Source organism: Solea senegalensis, linkage group LG1 (assembly GCF_019176455.1).
Source record: "Solea senegalensis isolate Sse05_10M linkage group LG1, IFAPA_SoseM_1, whole genome shotgun sequence".
Classification (NCBI taxonomy): Eukaryota; Metazoa; Chordata; class Actinopteri; order Pleuronectiformes; family Soleidae; genus Solea; species Solea senegalensis.
The window spans coordinates 4283241-4308847 of record NC_058021.1 but is presented as its reverse complement, the minus strand read 5'-3'; the positions used below and the strand labels follow the sequence as shown (position 1 = coordinate 4308847).

The 25607-nt window shown below is 37.8% G+C and overlaps 2 protein-coding genes across 2 annotated transcripts; one reads left to right on the top strand and one right to left on the bottom strand.

Annotated features, from left to right (window-relative positions):
- Window positions 1–387: 387 nt before the first annotated feature.
- Window positions 388–21796, top strand: nectin4b (nectin cell adhesion molecule 4b). Its single transcript, XM_044035175.1, has 11 exons — window positions 388–811; window positions 7716–7916; window positions 8762–8929; window positions 10359–10637; window positions 13633–13750; window positions 17262–17413; window positions 17619–17784; window positions 17892–17967; window positions 18535–18594; window positions 19725–19925; window positions 20022–21796. Exons 1-11 carry the CDS (start codon window positions 757–759, stop codon window positions 20304–20306), a joined length of 1761 nt encoding a protein of 586 aa, XP_043891110.1. The 5' UTR covers window positions 388–756; the 3' UTR covers window positions 20307–21796.
- Window positions 21797–22640: 844 nt separating this feature from the next.
- LOC122775371 (zinc finger protein 239) lies at window positions 22641–24977 on the bottom strand. The gene is made up of 2 exons (XM_044035203.1): window positions 24520–24977; window positions 22641–24016 (listed from the first exon to the last, which is right to left on the bottom strand). Exons 1-2 carry the CDS (start codon window positions 24812–24814, stop codon window positions 23085–23087), a joined length of 1227 nt encoding a protein of 408 aa, XP_043891138.1. The 5' UTR covers window positions 24815–24977; the 3' UTR covers window positions 22641–23084.
- Between the last annotated feature and the right edge of the window lie 630 nt (window positions 24978–25607).

Genomic DNA, 25607 nt, shown 5'->3' with positions numbered 1-25607 from the left:
CGGTATTATCGTTTAAACTCAAATGACCCGGTCATTTGAGTTTAAACGATATAAAGGTCACATTGTACATCTGTAAATTTAATAAATCCATACAGAAATACTTCATTATTGCTTGCGTGACGGATCACTGATGGGAAAAAGTTAAAATCTGCACAATCTAGCTAGAAATAAAAATGAGTTTTTCACTTTATTTTTTAAAAAAAAGATAAAATGTAGATACAATGCTGAACAAATGTATTAAATGAACAGCATTGGTAATGATCAAATATAAGTTTTATGATATTCACCGTTCCATGAACGCAGCATTTGTGGGCGCGTCTCGTGTGCTGAGTGGGCGGGGCCATCGTAGACAGGTGCTTCCAGCGTGTCTACGTAGTTCAGGTGTTTTGCTCGTTCTTTCCTCTCAGTGCGTGACGAACGCTCCCGGTCGTGTTTGGTTTTCAGGCGCTGGTGTTTTAATTTTTCTCAGACTTGTAGCCGCAGTTTGTTTTCTTTGCGGTGTGAACTTGTTCTACCTGCTGCTGCGGACTCAGTGGACTATTGTCTCCTTAAAGGAAAGTTTACCAAGTGGCGCCAAACTTTGTCCAAACTTTATTTCCACGTGACGTGACGAGAAAAACACCTGTTGCACCTGCTGATAGTCCTCTGAGCACCCTGTGTCCACTTATACACGCTTTAATCATGCCATTTTATTAATAATATTTAAAAAAAGAAGGATTACAAGAAGGAGGCTGAAGTTTTGATTCCAGGAGAAAGATGGAGTTGACAGTTGGACAGAGGACAACGTGTCTCGCTCTGCTTTTTCTATATGGTGAGTTCACTGTTCTATATTCAAACTGTTGCGTTCAAAGTGACTCGTAAATGAATTCAGTGAGTGAATACATGTTCTTTTGCTAATTTAAGTATCCGCTTTTGTCCATTCAAACACTGTAGTGTCTGATGAATTGATTACTAATCGATTACTAAATTAACCAACTATTTTGATAATCGATTATTTGGGTTTAGAGGTTTTATTTTTAAAAATAGTTGAAACAAACTAAAAAGATTTTTCAACCTTTTTAAATGTGAATATTTTCTGGTTTCTTTGTTTTTTTCAGCTTCTTAAACAAAACATTTGAGAACATCATTATTTCCAAGTTTGGTGAATCACTGATTGAACTGAACATTTTTCAACATTTCCTTTTTACATTTTACGATTAATCAAACAAGTTTGATTAATCGTGAAAATAATCGACAGATTAGACTCACAGTGTGTTTTGATTGAAATGACCTCCTAGAAGCAAGATTTCTACATTTGTTTTGTTTCAAAACCACATTGATTATTGATTTACTTAAAGGAAAACACAATGTTTGTTGTGTTTGTTTGTGTATACACTTCAGTTCACACAGTGTGTTGACACCTCTTTCATTTGTGTAGAACTGGAGTTGTTTGTGGAGAAAAGTGGAGTAACAACATCTGAGGAAAATAAGATTTGCTTTCATTATTGTGAATCATCGAATGATTCCATGTTAAACTGCATTCCCCATTTTTTTTACACACAGTAATGAGGCCAGTTTTGCAGCAAATGGCCTTCATATATCGAAGCTACTGTGCTGCACAGAAACATGCACATAAAGAAATCTCACACTCTTGATCTACCATGTTTCCACGTCAGGTTTTTAGCACATGCTTTGGAACGCAGATATGAGTCAGACCTCACAAATGCTCCTGAGAGTAAGTGGGAGACATTTTCCTGTGCACAGTTTTCCAGAAACCTATGTGGATGTGAATGTGGAGCATCCGATACACGGGGAATTAGACATTCACACTGAGCACACATGGGTGTCATCTGTGAGTGTCCACAAACTCCTAAACTATTAGTTAATCTGCTTGGCTCAGGGCAGACGGTGAGTGAAGGAAGCAGCGTGACTGAATGTCGCTCAGTCACATTCTCACCTTTTTTTTTCTTGTAAACATGAATCAGAACTTGTTGCCCAATCTGTGTATCTTACCTGTGACTAATTCTGTCCATTCTGGTTGAATTTCTGCTCCTTTTCTTCCTGGAAGTGGAGGTTGTACTTTGTGAAAATGGTGTGCAGCTGCAATTAAAAGAGCAAGTGGTAATAATTATTATTATTATTATTTTTTACCTGCAGCCACCAGAGCTGTTGATAAAAGTTACTGCCAACAGGAGTGAACTGGAAAAGCTTGAAAAGCAGCCTTGTGACATTCAAGTGAACTCGTGTCCAGACTGTGTGTGTTTTGCTTGTGTTGTTACGAAGTTCTTTACTTGTTGTACTTAAATACAACATTCACTTATCTGTACTATACTTTATTTATATTTCTAGCTACTTTTACTTTTACTCCACTACATTTCCTCTAACTATCTTTGTTACTCATTACTACCAAATAAAATCAGACGAAGAAGAGTTGGTATTATGGTCTGTATTTATATAGAGCTTTTCTAGTCTTGATGAGCTGCTTTACACTACAGTTTTCACATGGCGCAACATGGGGTTAAATGTCTTGCTCAAGGACACACATAGACCATCAGAGCCAGAGATTGAACCCACAACCTTCCAGTTGAAAGACAACTCGCCCTACCACTGAGCCACCATGGCTCAATCCTAACTCCTCTTTTTTTCTTTTACTTCTGACTTTTGATACTCAAGTACAATACAAGTTATGTACTTTAGTAGTGCTCACACGGCACAGATCTGTGCCGCAGTTGCACCCATGGTGTATTGTGGTAATAAAACACAACTCCTTGTATGGACATCCTGGGGGTGTGTGTTTATAGGTCACATATTCAGGCTTTAAAAATGTGTTTTCTTTCATCTATTATTTGTTGTTGAGTCAAAGTTATGATTAATTTTTTATCACGTTTTTAGCTGTGATTTAAAGTAGCAATAATTGTGCAGAAGTTTCAAAATAGACCATTTTTCTTTTGTTTTTGTTCATAAAAACGAGCCATGTGAACTTTGAACTGTGATGTACAAATTTCACAAATTCAGTCCGATTTTAAACATTTTGAGTACTTTTTATTTAGGTGTGTTTATATAGTTGGTGAAAATCTTATAGCCTCTGTATATTCTGTATTTTTAAACATAGTAATTGAAATGGAAAAAACAGCCAACATGCTGTGTGTTCTAAGGGTTAAGTAATATTATAAAAAAGTGACTTCAACTTCTACCAAAGTCATTTTCTAGTAAGATACTTGTATTTTTACTCAAGTATCCCTTTTAGGTACTTTTATACAAGACTGCACTTCTGCCTCTTTTCTCTCGCTCCTTTCACTTTTCCTTCCCGTCACATTCAAATGAGCCTTTACTTTCCCCTCTTTATTTTCTCCACCTCACAATCAGGTCACCAACACTGTAGCCCTTTGTTTCTTAGACTGAAGCTTTTCTGTTCGTGTAAAGAGACAAATGTCCTGTCACACTTTCATCGACGGGTCCTTGCACAGTGCGTGGGATTCAGTCTGTGGGAGTTTGTCTCCGATATCTATCTACCTTCTCTCTGTAATCATTAATGCAGCTCAGAAATCAGTAACCAAAACGAAAAGAAGTGTTTGCTTGACAAATCAAAGGGCAAATGTTTGGTTTTTCCTGTTTGCGTTGTTGATGTGTTGCTCACTCACATTTCCGTCAGTGTATCTCTCACACACTCACTCACACAGATGTGTGAAAATACGTCATTGTTCGTCCTTCATCGCGCGGTAAAACAGGCGGTGAAAAAGAGTCACTGTCTTTGAAAAAAGTGTCTGTCCCCTTTAAACTTTTCTACAAACTAAATGTTTCATTCATATGTTCTTCACAGAATTGTCAAGAATCTGGTGATAAGATACTTTGCCCACACTAACTTAACAATCTTAAATACAACACAAAACGACTGCCAAGAATATTTGTGTATCAATAAAGCACTTCAAAGAACTAATAATGTATTGCACCGTTATCGCTGCAACTAACAATTCTGCTCTTCATGACTTGAGTCCGTGTTTGGTCCATAAAATGTCAGAAAATGTTGATCAGTGTTTCCCAAACCTGAAAGTTATGTTTTGTCACTTTTAATGACTTCTTTGTCAAATAGTTTAGTAATCAATTAATGGTCGATTAATCAAATAACCATTGCAGCCATACAACAGAATGCTTGCGCAGGTGTTTGAAATGCTCTTTTCCAGACCTTGAAAAAGTCTAGAAAAAAGTTTAGCTAGCAGAATTTTAGAGTCTGCGCACGTTTGTGTGAAATAGATTCTGCATTCATTCATTCATTCGTTCTGTCATTTATTCATTCATGTTTTTATTATTTTGAACTTTCCTTTCGGGTAAAGTTTCAACAAGAAATCGGGCTTTTAAGTGTAAAACAACAGGAAGTCCAGGTCTTGGGGAATCATGTTTTCTGTTATGAAAAGTCTGGAATATTTATTGGGTAAAAGGACAAACACCCTGTTTTTCCACTTCCACTTTTCCACACACAACGATTTCTCTGTTGAAATATTCACATTTAAGAAGCTGAAACACCAGAAAGCATCTTTCAATTATGAAAACCCACCCAGAATAATCCATGATCAGAATAGTTGATGATTAATTTAGAGTAGTAATCAATTAATCATCAATTAATCATTTCAGCCATAAAACATATTGCTCCATTGGGATACTACTGTATAAGCAAGGTGATATATTGTGATTTTTCACCCTCACAAACAGGTTATTTTAAGAAAAATAATGTTATGTGCATTAACAATATATAATATCTCCCTTTCTTGTGAGGGGAGTGAGAGGAGGCTGGTTCTCAAGCTGTAGTATGTGTACCACCAGCGGTACATGAGCTTCATCTGGTGGTACAATCAGAAATACTGTACTGTATATACTGTACCAGGGTATGTGATTGGAGTTTTTCGAGTGATTCGGAATTTTGACCAGAGTGTTTAGAAAATTCAACCAAAATGTGGTGAACAGACGTCACTCCCAGTTCAGACGTCGGAGTTCCCATGTAAATGGAATGCAGCACAACACACCCAGATAATGGATTGAGAGTTAAATTACTAATCCTTGTATATGTTTGAGTGAACTCAAACTGGCTCGGGGGCTTTGCACTCAGTCCCTGGCCTCAGGTATTCACCCGGAAATAATAGATAATAATAAAGAAGCTGCTACACAGACGAAAAAACACAACCATGAACAAATTCATAGTCCGTTCACTTAATAGAAAAGAGTATCATTTTATTTAATTAAGGACAGTACAGTTAACATAGTTCCAATACAACGGAATGCAACTACGGTGCTGTACTTAGAGTTTATCGCTATTGCTAGTTCACAACTCTTGTCCCTAGTTGGGCTTTTACATGAACAGTATAACATATACACGGCCAAACGTGTTAAAACTACACCAAAAACACAGAACTACATACTAAAATTATGTAACACATTAAAATGTAAATGCATATACCAAATAACTTCATTACAGTGAGCTCGAACTGCATGCTAAACTACACTATAACGGTTATCAAGTATAAAACATAATCGGTACAATAAAATATGATAAAACTTGCTAAAACTACACTTGATAGTACACTGAAACACAACTTACAAGTCAAATAAACCTACAGGAATAAATATGTTTAAATGAAGATATAGGATGACGCTCAACATGCTAACAACTAGCCGCCAGCTCAAGTTGCTTTGGTCTTTTTAATAGGTATAGGAGTATTGCCACCTAGTGTATGGAATGCACACACACCTTGTTTACCCACAAGTTCTTACTGATTGAAAACATGGGGAAAACAAATTTTAGCCATTTTATCATTATATAAAATCTACGTTTGCAACTTTATTAGCCTTCTCCAACTGCAACCTGCAGTTTGTAAAGCGCTCCTTTTTCCTCGTTTGGTAAGTTTGTGTCACTTGGGTCAAAAACAACGACATATTTCAAATACTGAAGTCACAAAATTACACGTTTGCAGCAGTGGATGAACAACTTCTCTTTTTTTCTCAGCACCTGTTCACAAACAGGAAACGTCTCTGCTTATAAAGGGAGACTTAGCTCCAATCAAAACTCTATTGTCCAGGTGTTTTTAGCTCTGTCGCCACACGGCATGAAGATCACCCGTTCACTCCAACCCTCTGCCTTTTCTTTATGCTCCCTCCGTGTCTGCTTGTCAACACTGGAGCAGGTTTGTTGCTCTGGCGTCTGACTCTGCAGGTGTGGCTGTGAGTTTGTGTGTTTGTCTGTGTACTGTATATACAAACCTGCGTGTGACTTTTATTTAACCAAGAAAAAACACATTTCAAAGTGTGTCCTGGCCAAGAAGTGCAGCAGCACAGTTACAAGCAAAGTCCAGGTGACTATACAGACAAACCCTCATAGTAAAAATAACAATCACAAAACTATACTGTAAAGAACATTTCAATGTATATAAAGCGCTTCAAATAATTGATAACGTATTGTGCTATTGATAATTCAGTACTTGCTTGGCCCATATAATGTGAGAAAGTGTTCAAAATGTTGACGTCTGTTTCCCACACCTGGAAATTATGATGTACAGACAAACAGTCAGCAGCCATACATACTACAAACACATAAAATGTGTCAAATTTGGACATAAAAAGGTGAATTCATTTTCTTATTTGCCAAATAAATAATAACATTTTTAGTTTTAGAGTTCTATATAATATTGACATGTGGTCTAATACATTTGTTATAGCTTACCTGCACTGCAAATAAAAATGCTATTACTAAACTGCCAGTTTGTTTAGAGTCATTTTAAAAGTTTAAAGGAGATTTTATAGTTGCCTAAAATGCAATTTGGCAAAAATAAAACCATTGCCATGATCCCACCCCTTTTCTGTTTGCTGTCCGGACAAAGCTCCGCCCTAAAACACTGTGAACCATGTTTTTTTATTTATTTATTTATTTATTTATTAATTAATTAATATTAAAAATAACAAGCTGCTTAGTGATGCAAACCCAACAAAAGTAGAATATGGACATTTCTGTTTCCAAAATGTTGAGAGCAGAAGTTTCAAAGACGTCACAAGCCCCCAACAATCAATCAATTACATGTGGTACTTTCACTTAAAGAGTAACTAAACCCCTAAACCACTTTTGGGTTAGGGTTAGGGGGTATTATCCCGCCCCCTGTGGTGCTCAGTCACCCCTCCTTCCCTGCCCACTTTTTGTAGATTTTCAAAATCAGGCATTGGGCAGAGTTAGCCTCAGACCAGGGGTTTAGTTACTCTCTAATATCTTTAAAGTTATTTCTGTCTGTTTTTTTATTTTATGTACATATTAATTTTGCATCGTAAATAAAAATTTTTCTATCTCTCGTTCCAACATTTTGTTCCTCAAATTATAACGTCAAAAATATTGTTGTTGTGATCGTTATTCTATCCATTTGCCATCACCTGTTTAAATGCTGCTAGACTAGATATTATGATCTAGTCCATGTGTGTTTTGATAGATACAGTTTTTATTTCAAACACATGTACAACATTTCCATCTCTTCACATGTTTGAAAAAGAAATGAACTTATATGTACCTGTACCCCATTCCTGTTACACACAACTCAATTTACTCAATTTAAATATTTACAGTACTTTATACAAAGTTTTAATGTACTCAGTACAACACGAGAACATGTCTGGCTTTAAACACGACCATTTCCATCACCGTCCTGGATTAAACTGCCGTTCTTCATCCACAAAACATCTTTCACAACATGACATGTCCTCCTCAGTTTCGTGTGTGCAGAGTGACTTTATGGAGCCTCTCCAGCCTCGCACCTCGCTGCGTTCCCTGACAGAGAGTCAGACCAGGCTTCCCTGTCGCTACCAGGCCAAGGAGGGCGAGAAGGTGGTGCAGGTCACCTGGTACAAGGAGCTCGCAGGTGGTACCAAGGAACAGATCATCACGGCCCACTTTACAGACGGACACACAGGTAGGCTGAAAAGGAGATCTGAAAAAGACACAACTACAGTTACTGCACGATGTGTGGTGCAGGTGTTTATTCCCATGAGCCATATGCATCATTACTTTTAACACAGAGCTTTAAGGCTGCTTTTTTCCATTACTATGTTCAGAGGACATAATTGATTCTATAAACAAAAAGTTTGGATTGAATTTGTTTGCTTTAGCTTCCGATCACATACTCAGATCACTATTTTGATAATCGCTTCATCGTTTTGAAGCTTTTTTCATTATTAAAACAAGATTGTCTGATTGTTTTAGTTTCTTCAATATGAATATTTTCTGTTTTCTGTGCTCCAGATAACAAAGAAATCATTAAAAACTGAATCATTTCCGGGTTTGACAAACACTGATTAACATTTTTTATTTTATGGACCAAACCATCACTCATTTAATCCAGAAAATAATCTACAGATTAATCCATTTTGAAAATAAGCTCTAGACACTGAATAAACCTGAAGAAATATGTTATAAGTGTGAGAGACAATTCTATTCTTCAGCCAACTACAGGTTTAATTACTCACACATTCTTATAACCAGACTTGGTGTACAATATTAACAGCCATAATTTAGGATAAGACACGTGATAATCCAAAATCTCCATGACAATAAGAAAACCATAAAAAAAACATAAATCATTTATTAAAACCCCAGGATTTATATGTCAAGTCGTGCAATTCTGCAAAAGTCTCTCAAAAATCCATGTGAGCACTTAGGGTTAAAAGAGAATAATGAATAATAAAACTAAACTACTTTAAAAAATATGTTTAAGTTATTGATGATTTTCGACCTGACGTGAACGTTAACTGTCCTCAGAGTTCGGACGTTACTCTGGTCGTGTGAGGTTCGAGAGCATCAATCCCACGGAGAACTCGGCGCTGCTCATCCCCAGCACGGAGACGTCGGACGAGGGCAGCTACACCTGCCACATCTCCGCCTTCCCTAACGGAAACTTCGACAGACACATCACCCTCACTGTCTGGAGTAAGTCTCGTCTTTCCTCCTTCTTCTTCTCTTAATCTCCCCAAACTTAACGGCTTCTGTCATGACATTTAAACCATTATCCTCCTCGTACAAGAGCGAGGGAGCCTTTCCCAGACGTCGCATGCCAATCAAAGTCTGTCGGCAGCAGCGTGATGTCATTTATTTTGGGGTTTCCGTTTTTATAAATCTCAGTTTTCCACAAGCGATGATGCCCTTTTCTTTGTCTTCTTAATCCTGAATGGCTGTTGTTGCTAATTTTAACTCCCTGTTTTTGTCTTGTGCGTTTTAATAATCCCAGTGATAAACTCTGAGTGGAAGAACTTCATCCAGCCCCTGAGTTTACACAACAATAGACGCTGTCATGAACAGGGTGTGAATCACAACCGTGTCAAACCAGTTGGTGACTGAGAAAACAGAAATGTATTTGTGGTTTTTTTTTTGTTTTTGTTTTTTCAATACAGACTCGGTGTTTTCATTAGAAACAAATCACTTCCATGTCGTGTTTTCATTCAAATTCACATTTCATGTTTCATTGATTATGGTCTGTCATCTTTATTTATCTTTTTAAACAAAGATAAATTTTGCATTTGCACCTTCTCTTCTACACCAGAGCTGCTTTTGTCGTATGGTTTGTTATATTTCTCTGTTTTAAGTGTATTTTATTGCTTTCATAACGTCTTTGAGCATTTGGTTAAAAACACATTGTTATTATTATTATTATTATTATTATTATTATTGTAATTATTATTGTAATTGCTGTATATGTTACTTGTTTTCAAGTCACTAAAAAAAATGTTTCTGTTACTCCTTAAGCCTTTAACACCGCGCGTATGGCAAACAACACGTTTGCGCAACAGTTCAGTTTGTGCTATTGGAAAAAATTCCAACTGTTTCTGAAAGCTGAGAAGTTGCAAGTCAAAGCCGGCATGTGGTTATTATGGTTATTACACTCGTGCTGTTGCAGGAAGTCGGCGAATCAGCATCTTTGTCACCAGAGAGGAGAGAGTTGGCGAAACATCTGTACTATACATAGTTTCTTTTTTTGGCCTGTGTTTGGACATTGAAACCAAAAACTTCTGTTTTCTAAAACAAATGTCATTTTAAATATGTTTTATACTGTTTAAATTTCAAATTGAATACACAAAATCTGGTGTTCATGTACAACTAACAGTGTTTTTCTAAAGAAACCTTTTGTTTTTCTTCATTTTAAATTATTATTATTATATTTTAACATGCAGTAAATTGTTCATTTACAGTAATTCTGGAAAAATGGGCAAAAGCACTTAGTTACAGTTGTTTTCTGGCTCTTTTAGAGGTTAAAGTAAGCAAAAAAATCCAGCCGGACACTTTGAGGTTTAGGTGTGTAAGATGTATTAAAGGCACACGGAACATAAAAAGCTCCCTCTGCTCCCTCTCTGTTCTCTGTTAGCGTTACCAATCTCCACCCTGGATCCGGTCGTCCTGGTGGAGGGTCAGTCGTTCCGCGTGGCCGCCTCCTGTCGAGCGGTGGGTCGCCCGCTTCCCCGTCTCTCCTGGGACACGGACCTGTCGGGCCAGACCCAGAACCGTACCAGCGAGGGTGGCGCGGTCTCCACCTACTACTCCCTGCATCCGTTGCGCATCATGAACGGGAAGAAGCTGGACTGTTTGGTGTGGCATCCAAGTCTGGAGGGGCCGCACAGGATCTCAAACCGCCTGGTGGTTCATTGTGAGTACTGATGAGGACGATCATGATGATTGTGTGAGGAGTTTTAAAGCCAACAACCGAAATGAAGACCAAAACCAACATAGATGTACAGACATATGTCCTAATTCCATGCTACTATTATTAGATTTTATGAATACCAATATTGTTCCTACTTACTTAAATGTTGATTCAAAGACATGAAAGGTTTCATAGATTCAACAGTTATTTTATGACTGTATTTTCAGCACATAAATTAGAAGCTCTTAAAGGTAAGAATTATGTAAGAATTAGTGACATGTTATGGTGAAACTAAAGAAGAAGGCAGGACTCGTCGGGGAACTATGGTGGCCTTTGCATACCAGAAAAGATGAAAACATTCTTTCTCAAGTCTCTCCACTCTTCCTCTCTCTCTGCTATTTCCTCTCCATTCTTTGTTGGTTAATGCTTTGGGTTTATATCATTTTGTCCTGGAAGCTTCCGCTTCAAAACGTGAAAAGCAGCCCATTCAGACTCTAGATGGCCTTATACGGCCTCCATAAAACCAGCTCCTTTACTTGAGTACATATAAGGTTTATTCTGAGAGTAGAGCTGATAATCGATTATTTGGTTTTAGAGTTGTTTAGAGTACTTGCTTAATTGAGAAAAAAAATGGACAGATTAATCAATTATGGAGATAATTGTTAGTTGCAGCTCTAGTGTTGAGGAAGTACACGTTAAACCACCATAATAACTACCTTCAGTTGAATTTCTTCCAGTTCTGCAGTAGAAATGTCAGATGTCTGACGTTAATCATGTTGTATTTGTGTTTTACTCGGCTGCGAGTTTAACCCCCTTTAATCAAAACTGCAGTGAACATGTGACTCTGAAATGACGCTGCTAGTCAAACTTGACGGAGCGAAAGTTTATATTCCTCCTGGAGCAGTTTCACCGTTTAACATTCATTTTTTTCTTCTTTTGTTGTGTGACTACTTTAGATGAGATTAGATGATATTAGATTAGATAGAACTTTATTAATTAATTAACCCCGCAGGATGAATTTGTGAACATGTACAGTTTAGAATGTAATCATAATGTGCAATACTGTAATTTTCAGCCTCAGAATCATATAAATCTGCTGTGATCTTATAAGTTGTAATGCATGTGTGTAAATGGTAAATTAATCATAATATTCTAGAAATTGCACCTGTTTTTTATAGGTTATTATGATATTATTTGACTGGTCCGGCCCACCAGATGAAATTGCGCTGTATTTGGCCCCTGAACTAAAATGAGTTGGACACCGCTGCTATAGTTTGGTATTATAATATAAATGACCGCATATATACATATTTATATCAGCAAAATAACTGTTAATAATATTATAGTTAGCAGATATATGGATAGTGCATCTTAATATATACAGTATATTATGTATTTGTTTTTGTAATGCTAGATTTCAATGTTTCCACTTGTCCTCTTTTAGGCGATTGTATTCATTTCCAGTTTAATTTGCAGCTGCGACGTCATCTGACTCTCACAGTAGTAATAATACAACTAAAGCTAATGACTTAATGTGTTTCATCTAGGTGTGGCAGTGAGGACGTAATGTGCATTAACAAATGTCCTCAACACAAGTACTTAAATTGTACTTAATTATTGTTACTGGCCACAGCTGAAATCTATGGTTAAAAAAATAAATAAAGGCGTGTTCAGCATTAGAAATGGAAAATAATGACGATAGAATGTGTACATATATATTTTTTAAATTGTGTTGCTTTCCCAGTGTGAACATGCCACCTACTCAAAACCAGTTAAGAATATTGGTATTAAATAAGAAGTAAGGACATGTATGTACACGTTTCCTGTGTGTTCCCTCTGGGTACAGCGTGAGGGGTGTTTGCACAGCCAAATGCTGCGTCTGTGAAAATAAATAAGTGAGTTAGACTCAACACGAGACATTATTGGCAGGCTGGATCCAAAGTGGGGGGAAAGGGTTTGACTAATGTGTCGTCCTTCTGTGTAAGTGAAGCCACATAACCTTCACTCCTTTCACATGCTAAACAAATGCTCTTTGTCCACGAATCTGCTGGACAAAAATGTGTCCCATGACTGAACATTTTTGTTACTCTGTTTTTAAGCCTTTTCATTTGAAATGATATCTGTGAATTTCAGTTGTGTGCTTTACTGTAACGGTTGATTTAAAAAAAAAAAAAGAAATCCACTGTGCCAAGTAGATTTTTGCCCACAGGGAATTTGATGTGGTGTTTTTGTGCTAAGGATAAATAACAATGTAGACATATTTAATTAGAAAAGCAAGTGCTTTTGATTAGGGGTGGGTCATATCATATACTGGCAATGTATGTTTTTTTAGTTTTTTTTAAAATCTGCAGTCTCACCATTAGGTGTCACTAATTCTTACACTTTGGTTTTTTTCTTAATTGTTCTTAAGGAAGTTACACAGCATCAGATTCATGACGTTCATGAGATGATGTAGACTATAGTGCATATTTAACTTAAAATTAGAAAGATATATAAGGTATAGAATTGATGATAAAAGTGTAATTTAAAGTCAACAACAGATTATGTGTACTTTTATGATTCCGTATGTATATGATTCCGTCCTTGCCACAGAATTAATCCCAGATAACAAAACGTTTTGTAATCATCAGAATCTGACTTTCTGATTTTAAAATCTGTGAAAAACCTCAAAGATATATTTAATTTAAATTTTCCAAAATTCCAATCATAATTTATTTAAAAAATCTTTTTTATTTAGAAAAATGGTATGAGATACCTGGAGGTGTCTACCAAACAGGAAATTATTACAACTTAATCTGGGTGCAAAGATTTACTTACAATTTTTACATCTTGGCACATTCTCCCATAGTGACGAAGTGAAAACACAATTTAAGATTTTCATTTAAAAGGTAAAACTAAAATGCCACTTGGGGACAAATCTCAGGGTGCCTGATGATCAGATTATGTGTGCAAGTGAAGGGGGTGAATAATCTGTGTTGCTCTTGTGTTTCTGTGTCAGATCCTCCAGACACCTCCATCTCCGCTGCGTCAGAAAAGTGGTACGAGGGTTTCGAGAACGCTGAGCTGGCGTGTGACAGCGGAGGACACCCCAGACCTCCCAACGTCACCTGGACATGGTACCGTCATCGTTCCTGTGTGATGCTCTATGATACACATGATACATACTATGGTTTATAACTGTGTCTGGCTTCCAGCGAGACAATTACACGTCAATTCACCTCGCTGTAATACTACCCGTGCTGCTTAATTGCCCTTTACATGGCACTGGAATGTGGCTGAAAACGTACATAAGCCATGGCTAACAACGCCTACACATAGACGGGAGTTTCGCGGATAACAAAGACGTGTGCTTGAATCTAAAGGAGGGCGCCTTCCTCTATTCTGTCTCAATTCAGCCCAGAATAAAAGCGGCGGTGTCGCGTTTCTCAATCCGGCGTTATAAAGAGACAGAAAGAGGCATTTTCACACGAGGGAGGGAGCGATCTGTGCGAGGAAGAGCTGGAGACGCATGCAGAAGCTCTTAATCATAGTGCCATGCTTTAAATATCACTCTAATGCCTGGTAAAACACAGGGTCTGCACTTTAATTAGAGACACTCTACCAGCCATTACAACGCCGACTGTGCACACAGTGATCAAATGTTCTGTGCTGCTGAGTGAAGGACTTTTTTTTTTATTTTATTTTGCCGTGAGACAATCTCGAAATATTCAGATTATTCAGGATTAAGAGTTTCTGTGTTACAGACCCTTCGGCGCATCCATTTGTGGAAACGTGTCGATGTCCACAGCCTTTTTTTTTTTTAATTATTATTATTTTATTCATATTATCATTTATTTTGTTTATATACATTTGAATGATCACTTTGAAAAGGGAAACACTGCGGTAACAGCTTATCCTTAAACTCATAGTTCTCAAACTGGGGTACATGTACCACCAGTTGTACACAAGCTTCTTCTAGTGGTACGTGGACGATTAATTGAGGCACCTTATCTCTCACTCCATCTTCATCTAATTTCACTACACCAGTGTGTGAAGTATATGTGAGGAAGAAGAGGAGGATGAGAAAGCAAATGATCTTAAATAAATCTGCCTCCTGTGAAAAGTCTTTTCTCAGGTGGTACTTGTTATAAAACAACATCCACCTACGATCACCTCTGAAGGTCATAAAAGAACATCACCAAGGATGTTTTCAGTGCTGTTAGAAAATTGTGGTATACGTGTTTTCACATATCCAAAGAACTTGGGAGCAAGAAAGTCGGTGCAGAACGACTAAATCTTGAAAAGTTCAGTGTGTAAGAGTGAGTGAATTCAGTTTGTAGCAACTGGAAGATCCTCCCTTTTTTTTGTGTCATGGGCGGGCATTATAGGGCCGTGCCCGCCCACAGTGTTAGCCACTCCTGCCCTGGACAGTATGGATATCACATAAAAATAAATGCGAGGACAAGAAGTGACAACGTGAACTGGAGTCCAGGGTTTTCTCACAAGCTGGCAGCCCTGATAAAAGATTAAGAATAAATGGACACAGCACTACACTGTTGTTTTTATTTGTTTGTTAAATTTTGGTATGAACTGCCCCTTTTTAGTGAGAGGAAATCCATTTCCCTTTCTGTGGTCACAGAGCCATTGTTCAGCCTGAAGCAAATAAAACGTGGGTTGAAAAAGTGTGCCCCCCTGAAGAAATGTAATGCCCCCCCTTTAATTTGTTTCTGCAGGGAGCTACGGTGGCCTTCACATACCAAGGCCCTTGCAGAAAGTACATATAAAAAGCTTATTCTAGGGCTACAACAACCAAATCATTTTGATTTTATTTCTCTCTTTTAGCAATTTTTCTGACCCGAAAGGTTGTTGCATCGTGCAAAAGAACATTAGTTATTTAATGTGTTCATAGCCCTTGACACATAATGCAAAAATTGAGGCAGTTGTGTGACATATATATATATATAACTCGCGTTATTGCCATGGGTAAGTTGAGAAGATCGAAACCGCTCGTCATACCTTTTCAGTCAAACGTGAAGCTAAAGGGAGTTAAAGGTTGATGTAGCATGAAAAACTGTCAGCTGTTAAAGGCTGTTTCTTCATTCTGTCTATAAGGGGTTTCAATCTTTTTTTGACTGCTGAACACGGATCACTTACTTTGGTCTGTATCATTTTCAACCAGCTACCGTGTGCCGGTTGAAAAATCTCCACCTGTGACTCTTGATATAAAAGGTCGGTCAGGGAAGGAAGGTGCGGTTTTCAGAAAAGAAACGTGAGCTGGCTCCTGTTCTCGGGGTAAAGCGGCAGATAAATAGCTGCTGCTGCCGTGCAGTGAAACCAGAGGCAACATGACCCCTCTCTGTGGACCTGATCACAAAACTGGCTCTCCATTATCTCCAGAGAGAGACTCAAGAGCTGGACCTGCTTAAATCCCCCAAACCTGCCATTTACTTATTTATATGCAGATCAATCAGCTGCAGCTGGTTTTGGTTCAGGCACATTGGTGGTTACACTGCAGCGACCGATCAGTCGACTGAAACGATTCTTTGATGCAAATCAGTTTACGTCTATTCATTAATAAATCATTTTTTCAATTTATTGATTTTTTTTTTATAATCTTACTGAAATAATACTGTTGTTTTTCAGTATCATTTCATATATCGTCACTTTCCATTATTCTGTTTTTGTGGTGCTCTGTTTATTTTTATTGAGTGATTTATTTATTTTAAAGCTATAGCTATTTATTCAGCTATTTTGATAATTGATTAATCAGTTTGAGTCTCTTTTCTTTTTAAGAATTAAAACATTTCAAATTTTTCAGCTTAAATGTGATAAAATCAAAGACATCAATACCGAATAATTTTGGTTCATGTACCAAACAATTACTCAAATAATGAGAAAATAATGGACCGATTCATCGATTATGAAAAGAATCTTTAGTTACTGCCCTACTTTCCAATGTGTGTAAATGATCTTGTAATTTATCATCGAATGTGTTCTTTTCATTCTAACTCCTATCCCATAGTCCTCTTTATGTGGTTTTCTTTAGTATTTGTACTAATTGTTTTCCCTTCCATTCTTTCCACTCAGCAAAGTTTGTAGGTCTGCAACAAGTAGTCAATTAATCTATTATTAATAAACCAGTTAGTAAAGTTTAAATAAGCTCCACCTCCTAATTGTAAATTATATTCTTGTTTCTTTTCTCATCTATGACGGTAGACTCACTATCTTTGAAGAAAGATGAGAGACAAATCAACTAATCGAGCGGCCCTAAATGTTTGGTCTATAAAATGTTTGTACAATATCTGTTGGTTTGGTTTTGTAAATCTCTAAATGACTTAAATGTCTTGTTTTGTCGTCAAACCAAAGACACAAACTTTCTTGCCATAGTGGAGCAAAGAAAGCAGAATATTGGCTGAAGTTGGAGAAACTGCCTTTAATTGTTGTGACTCATTTATCAGTCGATTACTGATCAATGAATCCGTTCACAGTTGCCGTCATGGTGAAGCAGTTGTCGCGTTAAATGCTGTTATTGAAATTCATTTGATCTATCGCTCAACAAAATGAGTCAGCGCTTTTGTGAGTCACAATCTTCTGTGTTTGTGACACTCATCTGCAAATCAATCACAACATGTTTCTCTGTTTCCACAGGGGAGGAGGAGCTCTGCCAGATGGAGTGTCTGTGGTGGGAGAAAAGCTCATCTTTGGACGGCCCCTCCGCCTGAATGACTCCGGGGTCTTCGAGTGTGTGGCCAAGAACAAAGTGGGACTAGGAAGAGCCGAGTATACACTGATGGTTACAGGTAAGAGAGAAGTTCTGTTGGTATTTTAGAAGGAGAAACTGAGATGTACAGCGCAGAGAAATTGGGATGAATGAGAGACATAAAGAAAAGCGAGAAGTCACTCAAAATTTCTGCATGAAACATGTTTGTGTGTGTGTGTGTGTGTGTGTGTGTGTGTGTGTGTATGTGTGTGTCAACATTTCAATTGATTTATTTTTTCTTTCAGGGAAGTCTAAACAAATCCAAAACTTTTTTGAAGACAACCTGCTGCTAATTGTCATCGGTGCCTCGGCCGTAGCTCTGGTCATGATCCTGGTCATCGCCGTCCTGCTGGTCAACCGCCACCATCGCCACAGGAATAAAAGGCTCGAGAAGGAGCTCAGCGAAAAAACGTGAGCATGTTTTACCTTTTAAAAACCATGACATACTTGTACCGTAAATGTTTCTTGTATAAATTCTTATTTAAATTCTCCTCAAATATGTTGTTTTTACACCCCAGGCAGGAAATTGACACCCTCTCCAGACAGGCCTCCTTCAGGAGATTGAACTCTGTTAGCACAGACCCCAGAGTGCAGGTAACACACCCCCACACACCCCCACACACTCTCTCTCGCTGAGAACAATAAGGGTGAAGAGAAACCAGGTTGACACACCCGCCCTGTGGCCGGGTGGAGTCAGGGTGGAGTGATGTCTGCTGTGGAGGCTGGTGATGATTACAGACTGCTGCAGCTTCAAACACATGAAACACACACACAGTCCATTCATTTTAGCCAGGTGATGGCTATATCTACATATATATGAATTTGTGTATACATATATATATATATATATATATATATATGTATGTATATATATACATATATACATACATACATATATATACATATATATATGTATGTATATATACATATATATACATATATATATATATATATATGTATATGTATGTATATATACATATATATACATATATATGTATATATATATATACATATATATATATATATATATGTATATAGACATACATATGTATGTATATACATATGTATATATATATATATATATGTATATATATATATACATACACACACATATAGTCTTTCATGTTCACACTCAAACTTTCTTTTACTTTCTTTCTGTAGTCTGAAGATTACGCTCTCCTGAGAGTCGACAGCAGAATGAAAAACAGCCAAATGTCTCTGGTGAGTTAATGATCACGCCTGTTTTTGAGAGCAGATCACGTTAAGTCTCTGCTGTTTTTGTTTGTATTGGGTCAGGACCTTTGAGATTTAGTTTTGGTCGCCAAATAAATTTACAGAAAGTTTTTCAGGTCAGGTCAGGTTTTCAGAGGTGCGTTAACCTAATGTATCACCAGCAGGATGTGCCAAAGCATCTTACTGGTACATCACGCTAGTGCATTTCCTTAGATTAAAATACTCTGCCTGATAAATGCGTTTACCTTCCACATTAAAATTAACCCTATTCTAACTTGACAAACCCTCAGTCTAAAACCTACAGAATCTTCATTTACGATTATATATGTGACAGTTTTCTGTTTTTTTAAATAAACATGACAAACTAACCCGACCTAGTTGAAATATAAGTCGATAACACATTTGTGCCTAATTTTATGACACTTTTTTGTAATTACAGACTATAATACCTAATATTATTTTTGAAAACCACGCATTTTTTAAGAGATATGTTTGAATGCACACCTAAGAAATAAAAAAATAAATAAAGCATCAACCTCTAATATTTAACAGGATGGCTAATCCCTTTCTTTTTAATTAACTTGTTCTTTTTATATAGAAAAATGATGGGTCATTGATTAATGAGCTAACTAGCCGAAACATGAATTAAAAAATAATCAACTTTTATTAGCGATGAGAATCGGCGTTGATCAATATTGGTATCGGTCCTGGTCAAAATCACTGGATCTGATATCGGACAGATAAAATGTAAAATCCTATATGTTGCTTCACTATGCACAGACTGTCAAAATGTAAATAGCATTTTAGCTGAGTCATGTTTGGGCTGTTTATTTCTTCTTTTTGGGAGAACAATAACTAAAAATAACTAATATCGGTATTGGTAGATACTCGAGTTTGTGCTATTGGTATTGGACACAAAAAGGGGTGTGGTCCCATTCCTAACTGTTATGTTTTTCAATCTGTAGTCATGGTTAATTTATCAAGTGCACACTGCAACTTCTACCATTTCGTAAAGAAGACACAAGCATTGTCAGGTTATCGATGAGTTCCAGTTGATAAATACATGCAGTGTTTGTCAGAGTCAGACGGTCGTGTCTGTATCACCTCTCCACCTGCAGGAGCGACCCATCTATAAAGGCAGCCAGTCCACTCTGGGTGGGAAGTGGAGTCCTCCTGGAGGCGTGGAGGTGGACGAGCTGGGACGTCCGGTCGTCTGGCACGACGGCAGAGAGAGTCTGAGAGAGACGGAGATGGACGGGGAGAAGGAGGAGCGCAGGAGGAGGGTGGAGTCGTACCTGAAGAGCAGCAACATGTCACTGGTACGTCTTTGTCGTTTTCAGAAGATTTTTCTCTCCTTGTTGCCGTTTTATCTAATAAAGTCGTGATTTTCCGTTATTTTTCGTGGTGTCTCGCAGGACTCGGGTCTTCCTTCATCCCTGCTTCCACTGAAGGTCCAGCAGGAGGATGGTGTGGGACCCAGAGAACCAGATCTTGGCCACCTGAGGGAGGGAGACTCCCCACGTGAGGAGGACTGGGTCCCCGTCCCATCGGAGGCGGGAGGACGCGAGGACGACTGCGGCAGCAGCTCCTTCGAGATCTCGGAGGCGCTCACTAATCACTTCTACTACAGTAAAGGAGTCCTCAGACCCAGGCCACACCCCAATGCCATTCTGCTGCATCCCAGAACACAGATGATCTAGACCAAGACTCTCATTCTCTACATGTGAACAGAGAGTCTTTGTTTGTTTTATGTTATTATATGTTTTTGTTGGCGTTTTTATGCCTTTGTCAGATATATGCACTGATGATGGCGACAGCGATGGTGAATGACTTAAGTGTGAAGATCGATCCATCCATCGGAAACTAACGTGAAAGATTTTGATCCTTATTATCACCTGCAGATACGGCGGTTTTTAATTTACCTCCACAACAACGATGTTTAAACGAAAACTCGTCAACTCCTTGAATATACAAGGAATCAAGGTCCCTGTTACACAGTGTTTACTGTACGGGCGTGTCCTCAGCTGCCATTAGAGGACGCCATGTTTACATTTTAAATTTTGTTTTCTAATTCTGGCAGGGCAGCAATGACGCTGGCGATTTGTAAGCTTTAAGACCCACTCAACTGGACTCGGAACTGTGACATTTTCAGTTTGGATGCACATGTGGACGACAAGTGTATGTATATATATACACACAGTACACGAGGAAGCAAAACAGAGGTATTGTATGCTTACGGAAAAAAAGGATGCCGGATAAAACATATGGAACTACCTTCTATGACCAGGTTTAAATTATATACATTAACTGTAAGGAAAGAGGAAACATGCAGGAGATGAACTGTGAACACATCACGTCTCTGCAAATTGTTGTATATCATTGTGTGTTTTCTATGAAACTAAAAAAAAAAAACCTTGATATGTAAATGTTTATTCATAAAAGTACAGCACATGTCATTTTAAATAACAAAGTTATACGTTTAAAGGGACTATTAAACTTGTTTCACCTCATGTGAGGTTAAAGGGCATCATGAGCCTCATCACAGCTGCTTTTATGAGATTGTAGTGATTTCCTGGTTTCTCAGTTTCACTCGTCTACACTTCACATCCAAATTGATTTAAAAAAAAAAAAAAGTGAAAGTGCTTTCTTGCAGAGGTAGATGACTTTAAATAACACTCATGTCTGGATGGTACATATAAGGCCGGGGAGCTGTAGATTCTTTATGCTAATCTAAGCCAAAAAGCTGTGAACATCCAGACATGGACGACTGGAGGATGCAACAGAAGAAGACCTACGTCTCCAAACATGCTATGAAGAACACTGGTATTCATTTGATGTGTGCTTAAGATAAAAGTGGCCTTAAATTTGGATGTTAAATTAGTTTCTTTTCTTTGTTTCTAAGAGACTGTATTAACCCAGATGTATGAATAACCTGCAGATGTCAGGTTTAAAAATGTAAATATATTCTTTTATCAGAAGATAATGTAACCAGATATATAGTTTCAACAGTAGTACCAGAACAACTCACAGGTTTATGAAAGTGATGTAATCTTGTGTGGGTTCATTCTGATTAATCAGGGCCAGGAGAAGATAAATTGACTTGTTTAGATACAGCTGGATGAAAAATCTGTAATTATCCCATTTGAATTTTGTTCAATATCAACATAAAAGCTAAATCAATCGATGTATATCAATATAATGTGTATACAGTGTTTTCTGTCTGTTAAGTTGAAAAATGGCTTCTTAAACTTTAATTCTGACATAAATTGAGATCATAATCAAAAATTGTAGTTGCCACCTCAAATACTCCTAAAGTAAATGTTGCCTCTTATTCAAAAAGTAAAAAGCTTATTTTGACTACATTTGAGGATATAGATTACAGGCCAGGAAATAAATGATTATATTTTAGTTGTGATCTGGAATCAGAATTGTTTAAAAGATTGTTACTTGCGCGAGATAGTGGAGTGCACTCTAGTTCACATTTCATCTGTGTGCAATGTTGGTGTACTGTTGCATTTAAAATGTCTTGCACTACACAGCCACTTGTTACTAGTCTGGGTTCAATTCCCATGAGACAGTGGCTCACTGTTCCTGCACTAATGCTCACATGTGGTAAACAAAGCAAATGTGTAAAGTGGGTCGGATCTTATCTTAGCCTTCTTAAGGCCAGTGGTGTGAATATGTAGGCTGGACCAGATTAAACTGGCATAATAACCACTTGACTGGAGTGACGCATACCCACATTCATAACAGACATGTGGATGTTAATTTGAGCCACACATAAAAATCTGTGTGTTTTCTTACTTTTACATACTTATACTTACTAGACTAATTGAGAAGTCTATGCTTAAATTTATATCAGAGAAGAAACAAATTAAATTCACAATAACTCAATCCAACCAGCCAAAACAATTTGGGTCCTTTTCTATAAGGACTGGTATTTAGGATCTAACGGCATGTAGTGTGACTGCGTATGAGAAACTTCAGTGGCTTTCAGGTGAAAAAAAAACAAAAACAAACAGATAATAAATTAATTCACCATTAATATAAATATATTTATTTTTCTTCATATTTCCCCATAAAACTGGACCTTAAACAGTCAATTTGTGGGTTTCATGACATCTAGTGGTGAGGATGCAGACTTCAGGTGACCTACAGGTAACAAAAATGCGACCTGCTTCCTCTGTGAAGTTATTGAATTGCTTCCACTAGATTTGACTGAATCCTACACATTGGAATTTAAGGATATGAAAACTTCATTATTGGAGCTGGGTGCCCCTGCTTGTTTTGGATGTACAAAGATTTATCAAGTAAAAAATATTCAGTCCGACCAATCCTAGGTATGTCAGCGATACGGTTTAAAAAGAAAGATATTGCACAGTACTAGTCAGTCAGCTACATCACTTTTCAATAATATCAAAATACAAACAGAATTTGTTAGACATTAATGCCACACAGATAACTCTGAATCTGTGAAGTCAGACTACATTTTGGGACATCAGTTCTCTGTGAGTCCGCTGGTGAGTGCGAAGGTTACTCCTCTGAGAAAAACACTTGCCACAAACTTCACATGTGTACGGTTTCTCTCCTGTGTGAATCCGCTCGTGTATCTCCAGATGGCTGACACGATCAAAGCTTTTCCCACAGAATGGGCAGATGAACCATTTCTCCTTAATGCGGTGGCTCGCCATAGCTTTATGAAACTCTGGGTCATTTAAGAGGAATAATCTGCTGTCAGAGTTAAAAGACGACATGTTTTTAGTTTGTGCATGTTTCTCTGAGAGGAATCTGATGGACAGTCCTCTCTCTGGGAGATTTATTGCTTCTAAAGGATTTATTGCTTGACTTGTCTGACCCTGGGTGAAAGTCAAAGAAGGCCTTGATTTGCTCGATGCACCTTGTCCGCTGTCTCTCATGAATCTGTCGGAATATGCTGTCTCTGCCGAGCTGTCATAAATGTCCAAGGCATTTTGAATGAGCAGGATTTCCGAGTCCAGACTTTGTGACAGCTGCTTTGGTTCAAAAAGGCAGTCTGAGGTGTCGTTAGTGTCGCTGTCCCCCACTAAGACAGACGTCCACTGCTGGCCCTCTCTTTCTTCCAGGACCCCAGCAGGTTGCTGGTTAGTGTCCATCTCATGGTGACCAGCTCCATCGTTACCACTACTATCGGATTCCTCCATTTGCTCCACAATTTGGACGTCGTCCTCGTCTTCGAGTTTGACTATTAAGTCCTCATCGTCTGTGTCGTCCCTTCTACAATGGTTAGACTTGAGTTGCTCACACTGCTTCTCTTCTGTCTGAGCAGGTGGTGGTTGTGGTTGTGGTGGTGGTGTGTGGTTTGCTGGGATGTCCGCCTTCTCTCTGACACTAGCATCAGAACCCATTGTCTGAACTGAATCTATAATGAGTCCTGAAACAACAGCAATAAGCAGATACAGTTAAAAACTTTATTCATCTTGACACAGTTTCCTTAAAAAAAAATATTATTTTGCTTTGTAACCAGGGCACTTCTACTGTTTTAGGTAGCGAAATTCAAAATATTAAGCTTTTCTTTCTCAAAACGAGGCATCAGACACCGATGACAATTTTCAACACTTATTTTTGACAAAGCATTAAATTAAATAAAATTAAATAAAATGTAATTTAATTTAATTTAATTTAATTTAATTTAATTTAATTTAAAAAAGACAAAGTAATACATTAGCTTCACAGTTAGTTAACATTTCATTGATGTTTTATAAATCTGATTTATTCATCATAAGCTTCTACGGCGTACATATCGTAGATGGACATGCACAAGAAGAGTTTGTTATGTGACTTAATCGATGTTTATGCTGCTTTTGAGTGTTGGAAATCATGAGAAATAACACTTAACTGCTCTGTATTTGTTTACAATTTAGCGGTCATATTTACCATCACCAGTAGGCGGCAGCAGTTTGTTGTGATGCTCTCTCTTGGAAGAAGATGAAGATGATGATGATGTGGGAAGGTTTGTAGTTTGAGCCAGAGGCAGAACAGCCAGCCGCTCGTTTTCCATCAGCATCAACTTTTTGTTCAGTGCTTCGATTTCGCTCTGTCTGCGGCAGAGCTCGGCCTGAAAGAGGGCGAAGCCGTCCTCCCACACTCTGCTGATTTCCAACACTGCGGCTTTAGCTAGCTTCTCCATGATCGAGGTTAACTTGCTCTGAAAAGCCACACAGCTGGCCATGTTTACTCCCAGCTCCGTGCCTCTGCTGCCTGTGGCGACGTGAGCACACTCACAACTGACTCAGCGCGTCAGAGAAATTCACTCAGAAGTCACAGTTTCCACGGTGGAGTTCACATTAGCGTTGTTGTTAAAGGAGAAAAACATGGAAGTGTAACACAATAGCAACCGGAAACGGGGCGTGACCACACGATGACGGCGGACATACGGTGCGAGCAATAGGACAAAATTAGTCAGTGCGAGATTTCTGACGCCTGACCAAAAAAAGCTCTTTCGCTTTTCTTACACTTAATTACGGATAAAATGTCAATATCGAGCTTAAAACTCATTGGCTGCCAGCCATTTTCAACGCAGTGGCCGAATTGACGTCGATACTGGAGAAAGGATTTAAGATTCACTCATTATCACACAGCTGTCTGCTGCCTATCGCAAATCTGGCCATGAAAAGTAGAGGGGTAGTGTGGAATGGGTTAAGTTTGAACAAGATTACATGTAAAAAAAAAAAGTGTCTGCATGCAATCAGAACGAGTATGGAAAACAATAGTATAATCATCTGAAAAATGGACAAATACTGACAGTACAGCTCAACTTAATGTATCTCTTGACAATATATCTGCATATTTTGTGCAGATGTTTAATTGTAACAGTAGTTAATCAGTGTTTTATTAATTTTAACTATTGTATATAATGTGAAACTGGTGAAAGGACAATAAACCATAAAAACTGACTGAGAAAATATGTATACATGCATACGTATATAGAATATATTATTCAATTGTTACATCTATATCTTTCA

Bases quoted from the DNA above. Each gene is read 5' to 3' on its own strand.
- LOC122775371 (XM_044035203.1), bottom strand. From the start codon at position 24,814: ATGGCCAGCTGTGTGGCTTTTCAGAGCAAGTTAACCTCGATCATGGAG. The intron at 24,017-24,519 runs GTAAATATGACC...CTGTTGTTTCAG, and splicing joins GCTGCCGCCTACTGGTGATG to GACTCATTATAGATTCAGTT.
- nectin4b (XM_044035175.1), top strand. From the start codon at position 757: ATGGAGTTGACAGTTGGACAGAGGACAACGTGTCTCGCTCTGCTTTTT. The intron at 18,595-19,724 runs GTGAGTTAATGA...CTCCACCTGCAG, and splicing joins AAAACAGCCAAATGTCTCTG to GAGCGACCCATCTATAAAGG. The intron at 19,926-20,021 runs GTACGTCTTTGT...GGTGTCTCGCAG, and splicing joins AGAGCAGCAACATGTCACTG to GACTCGGGTCTTCCTTCATC.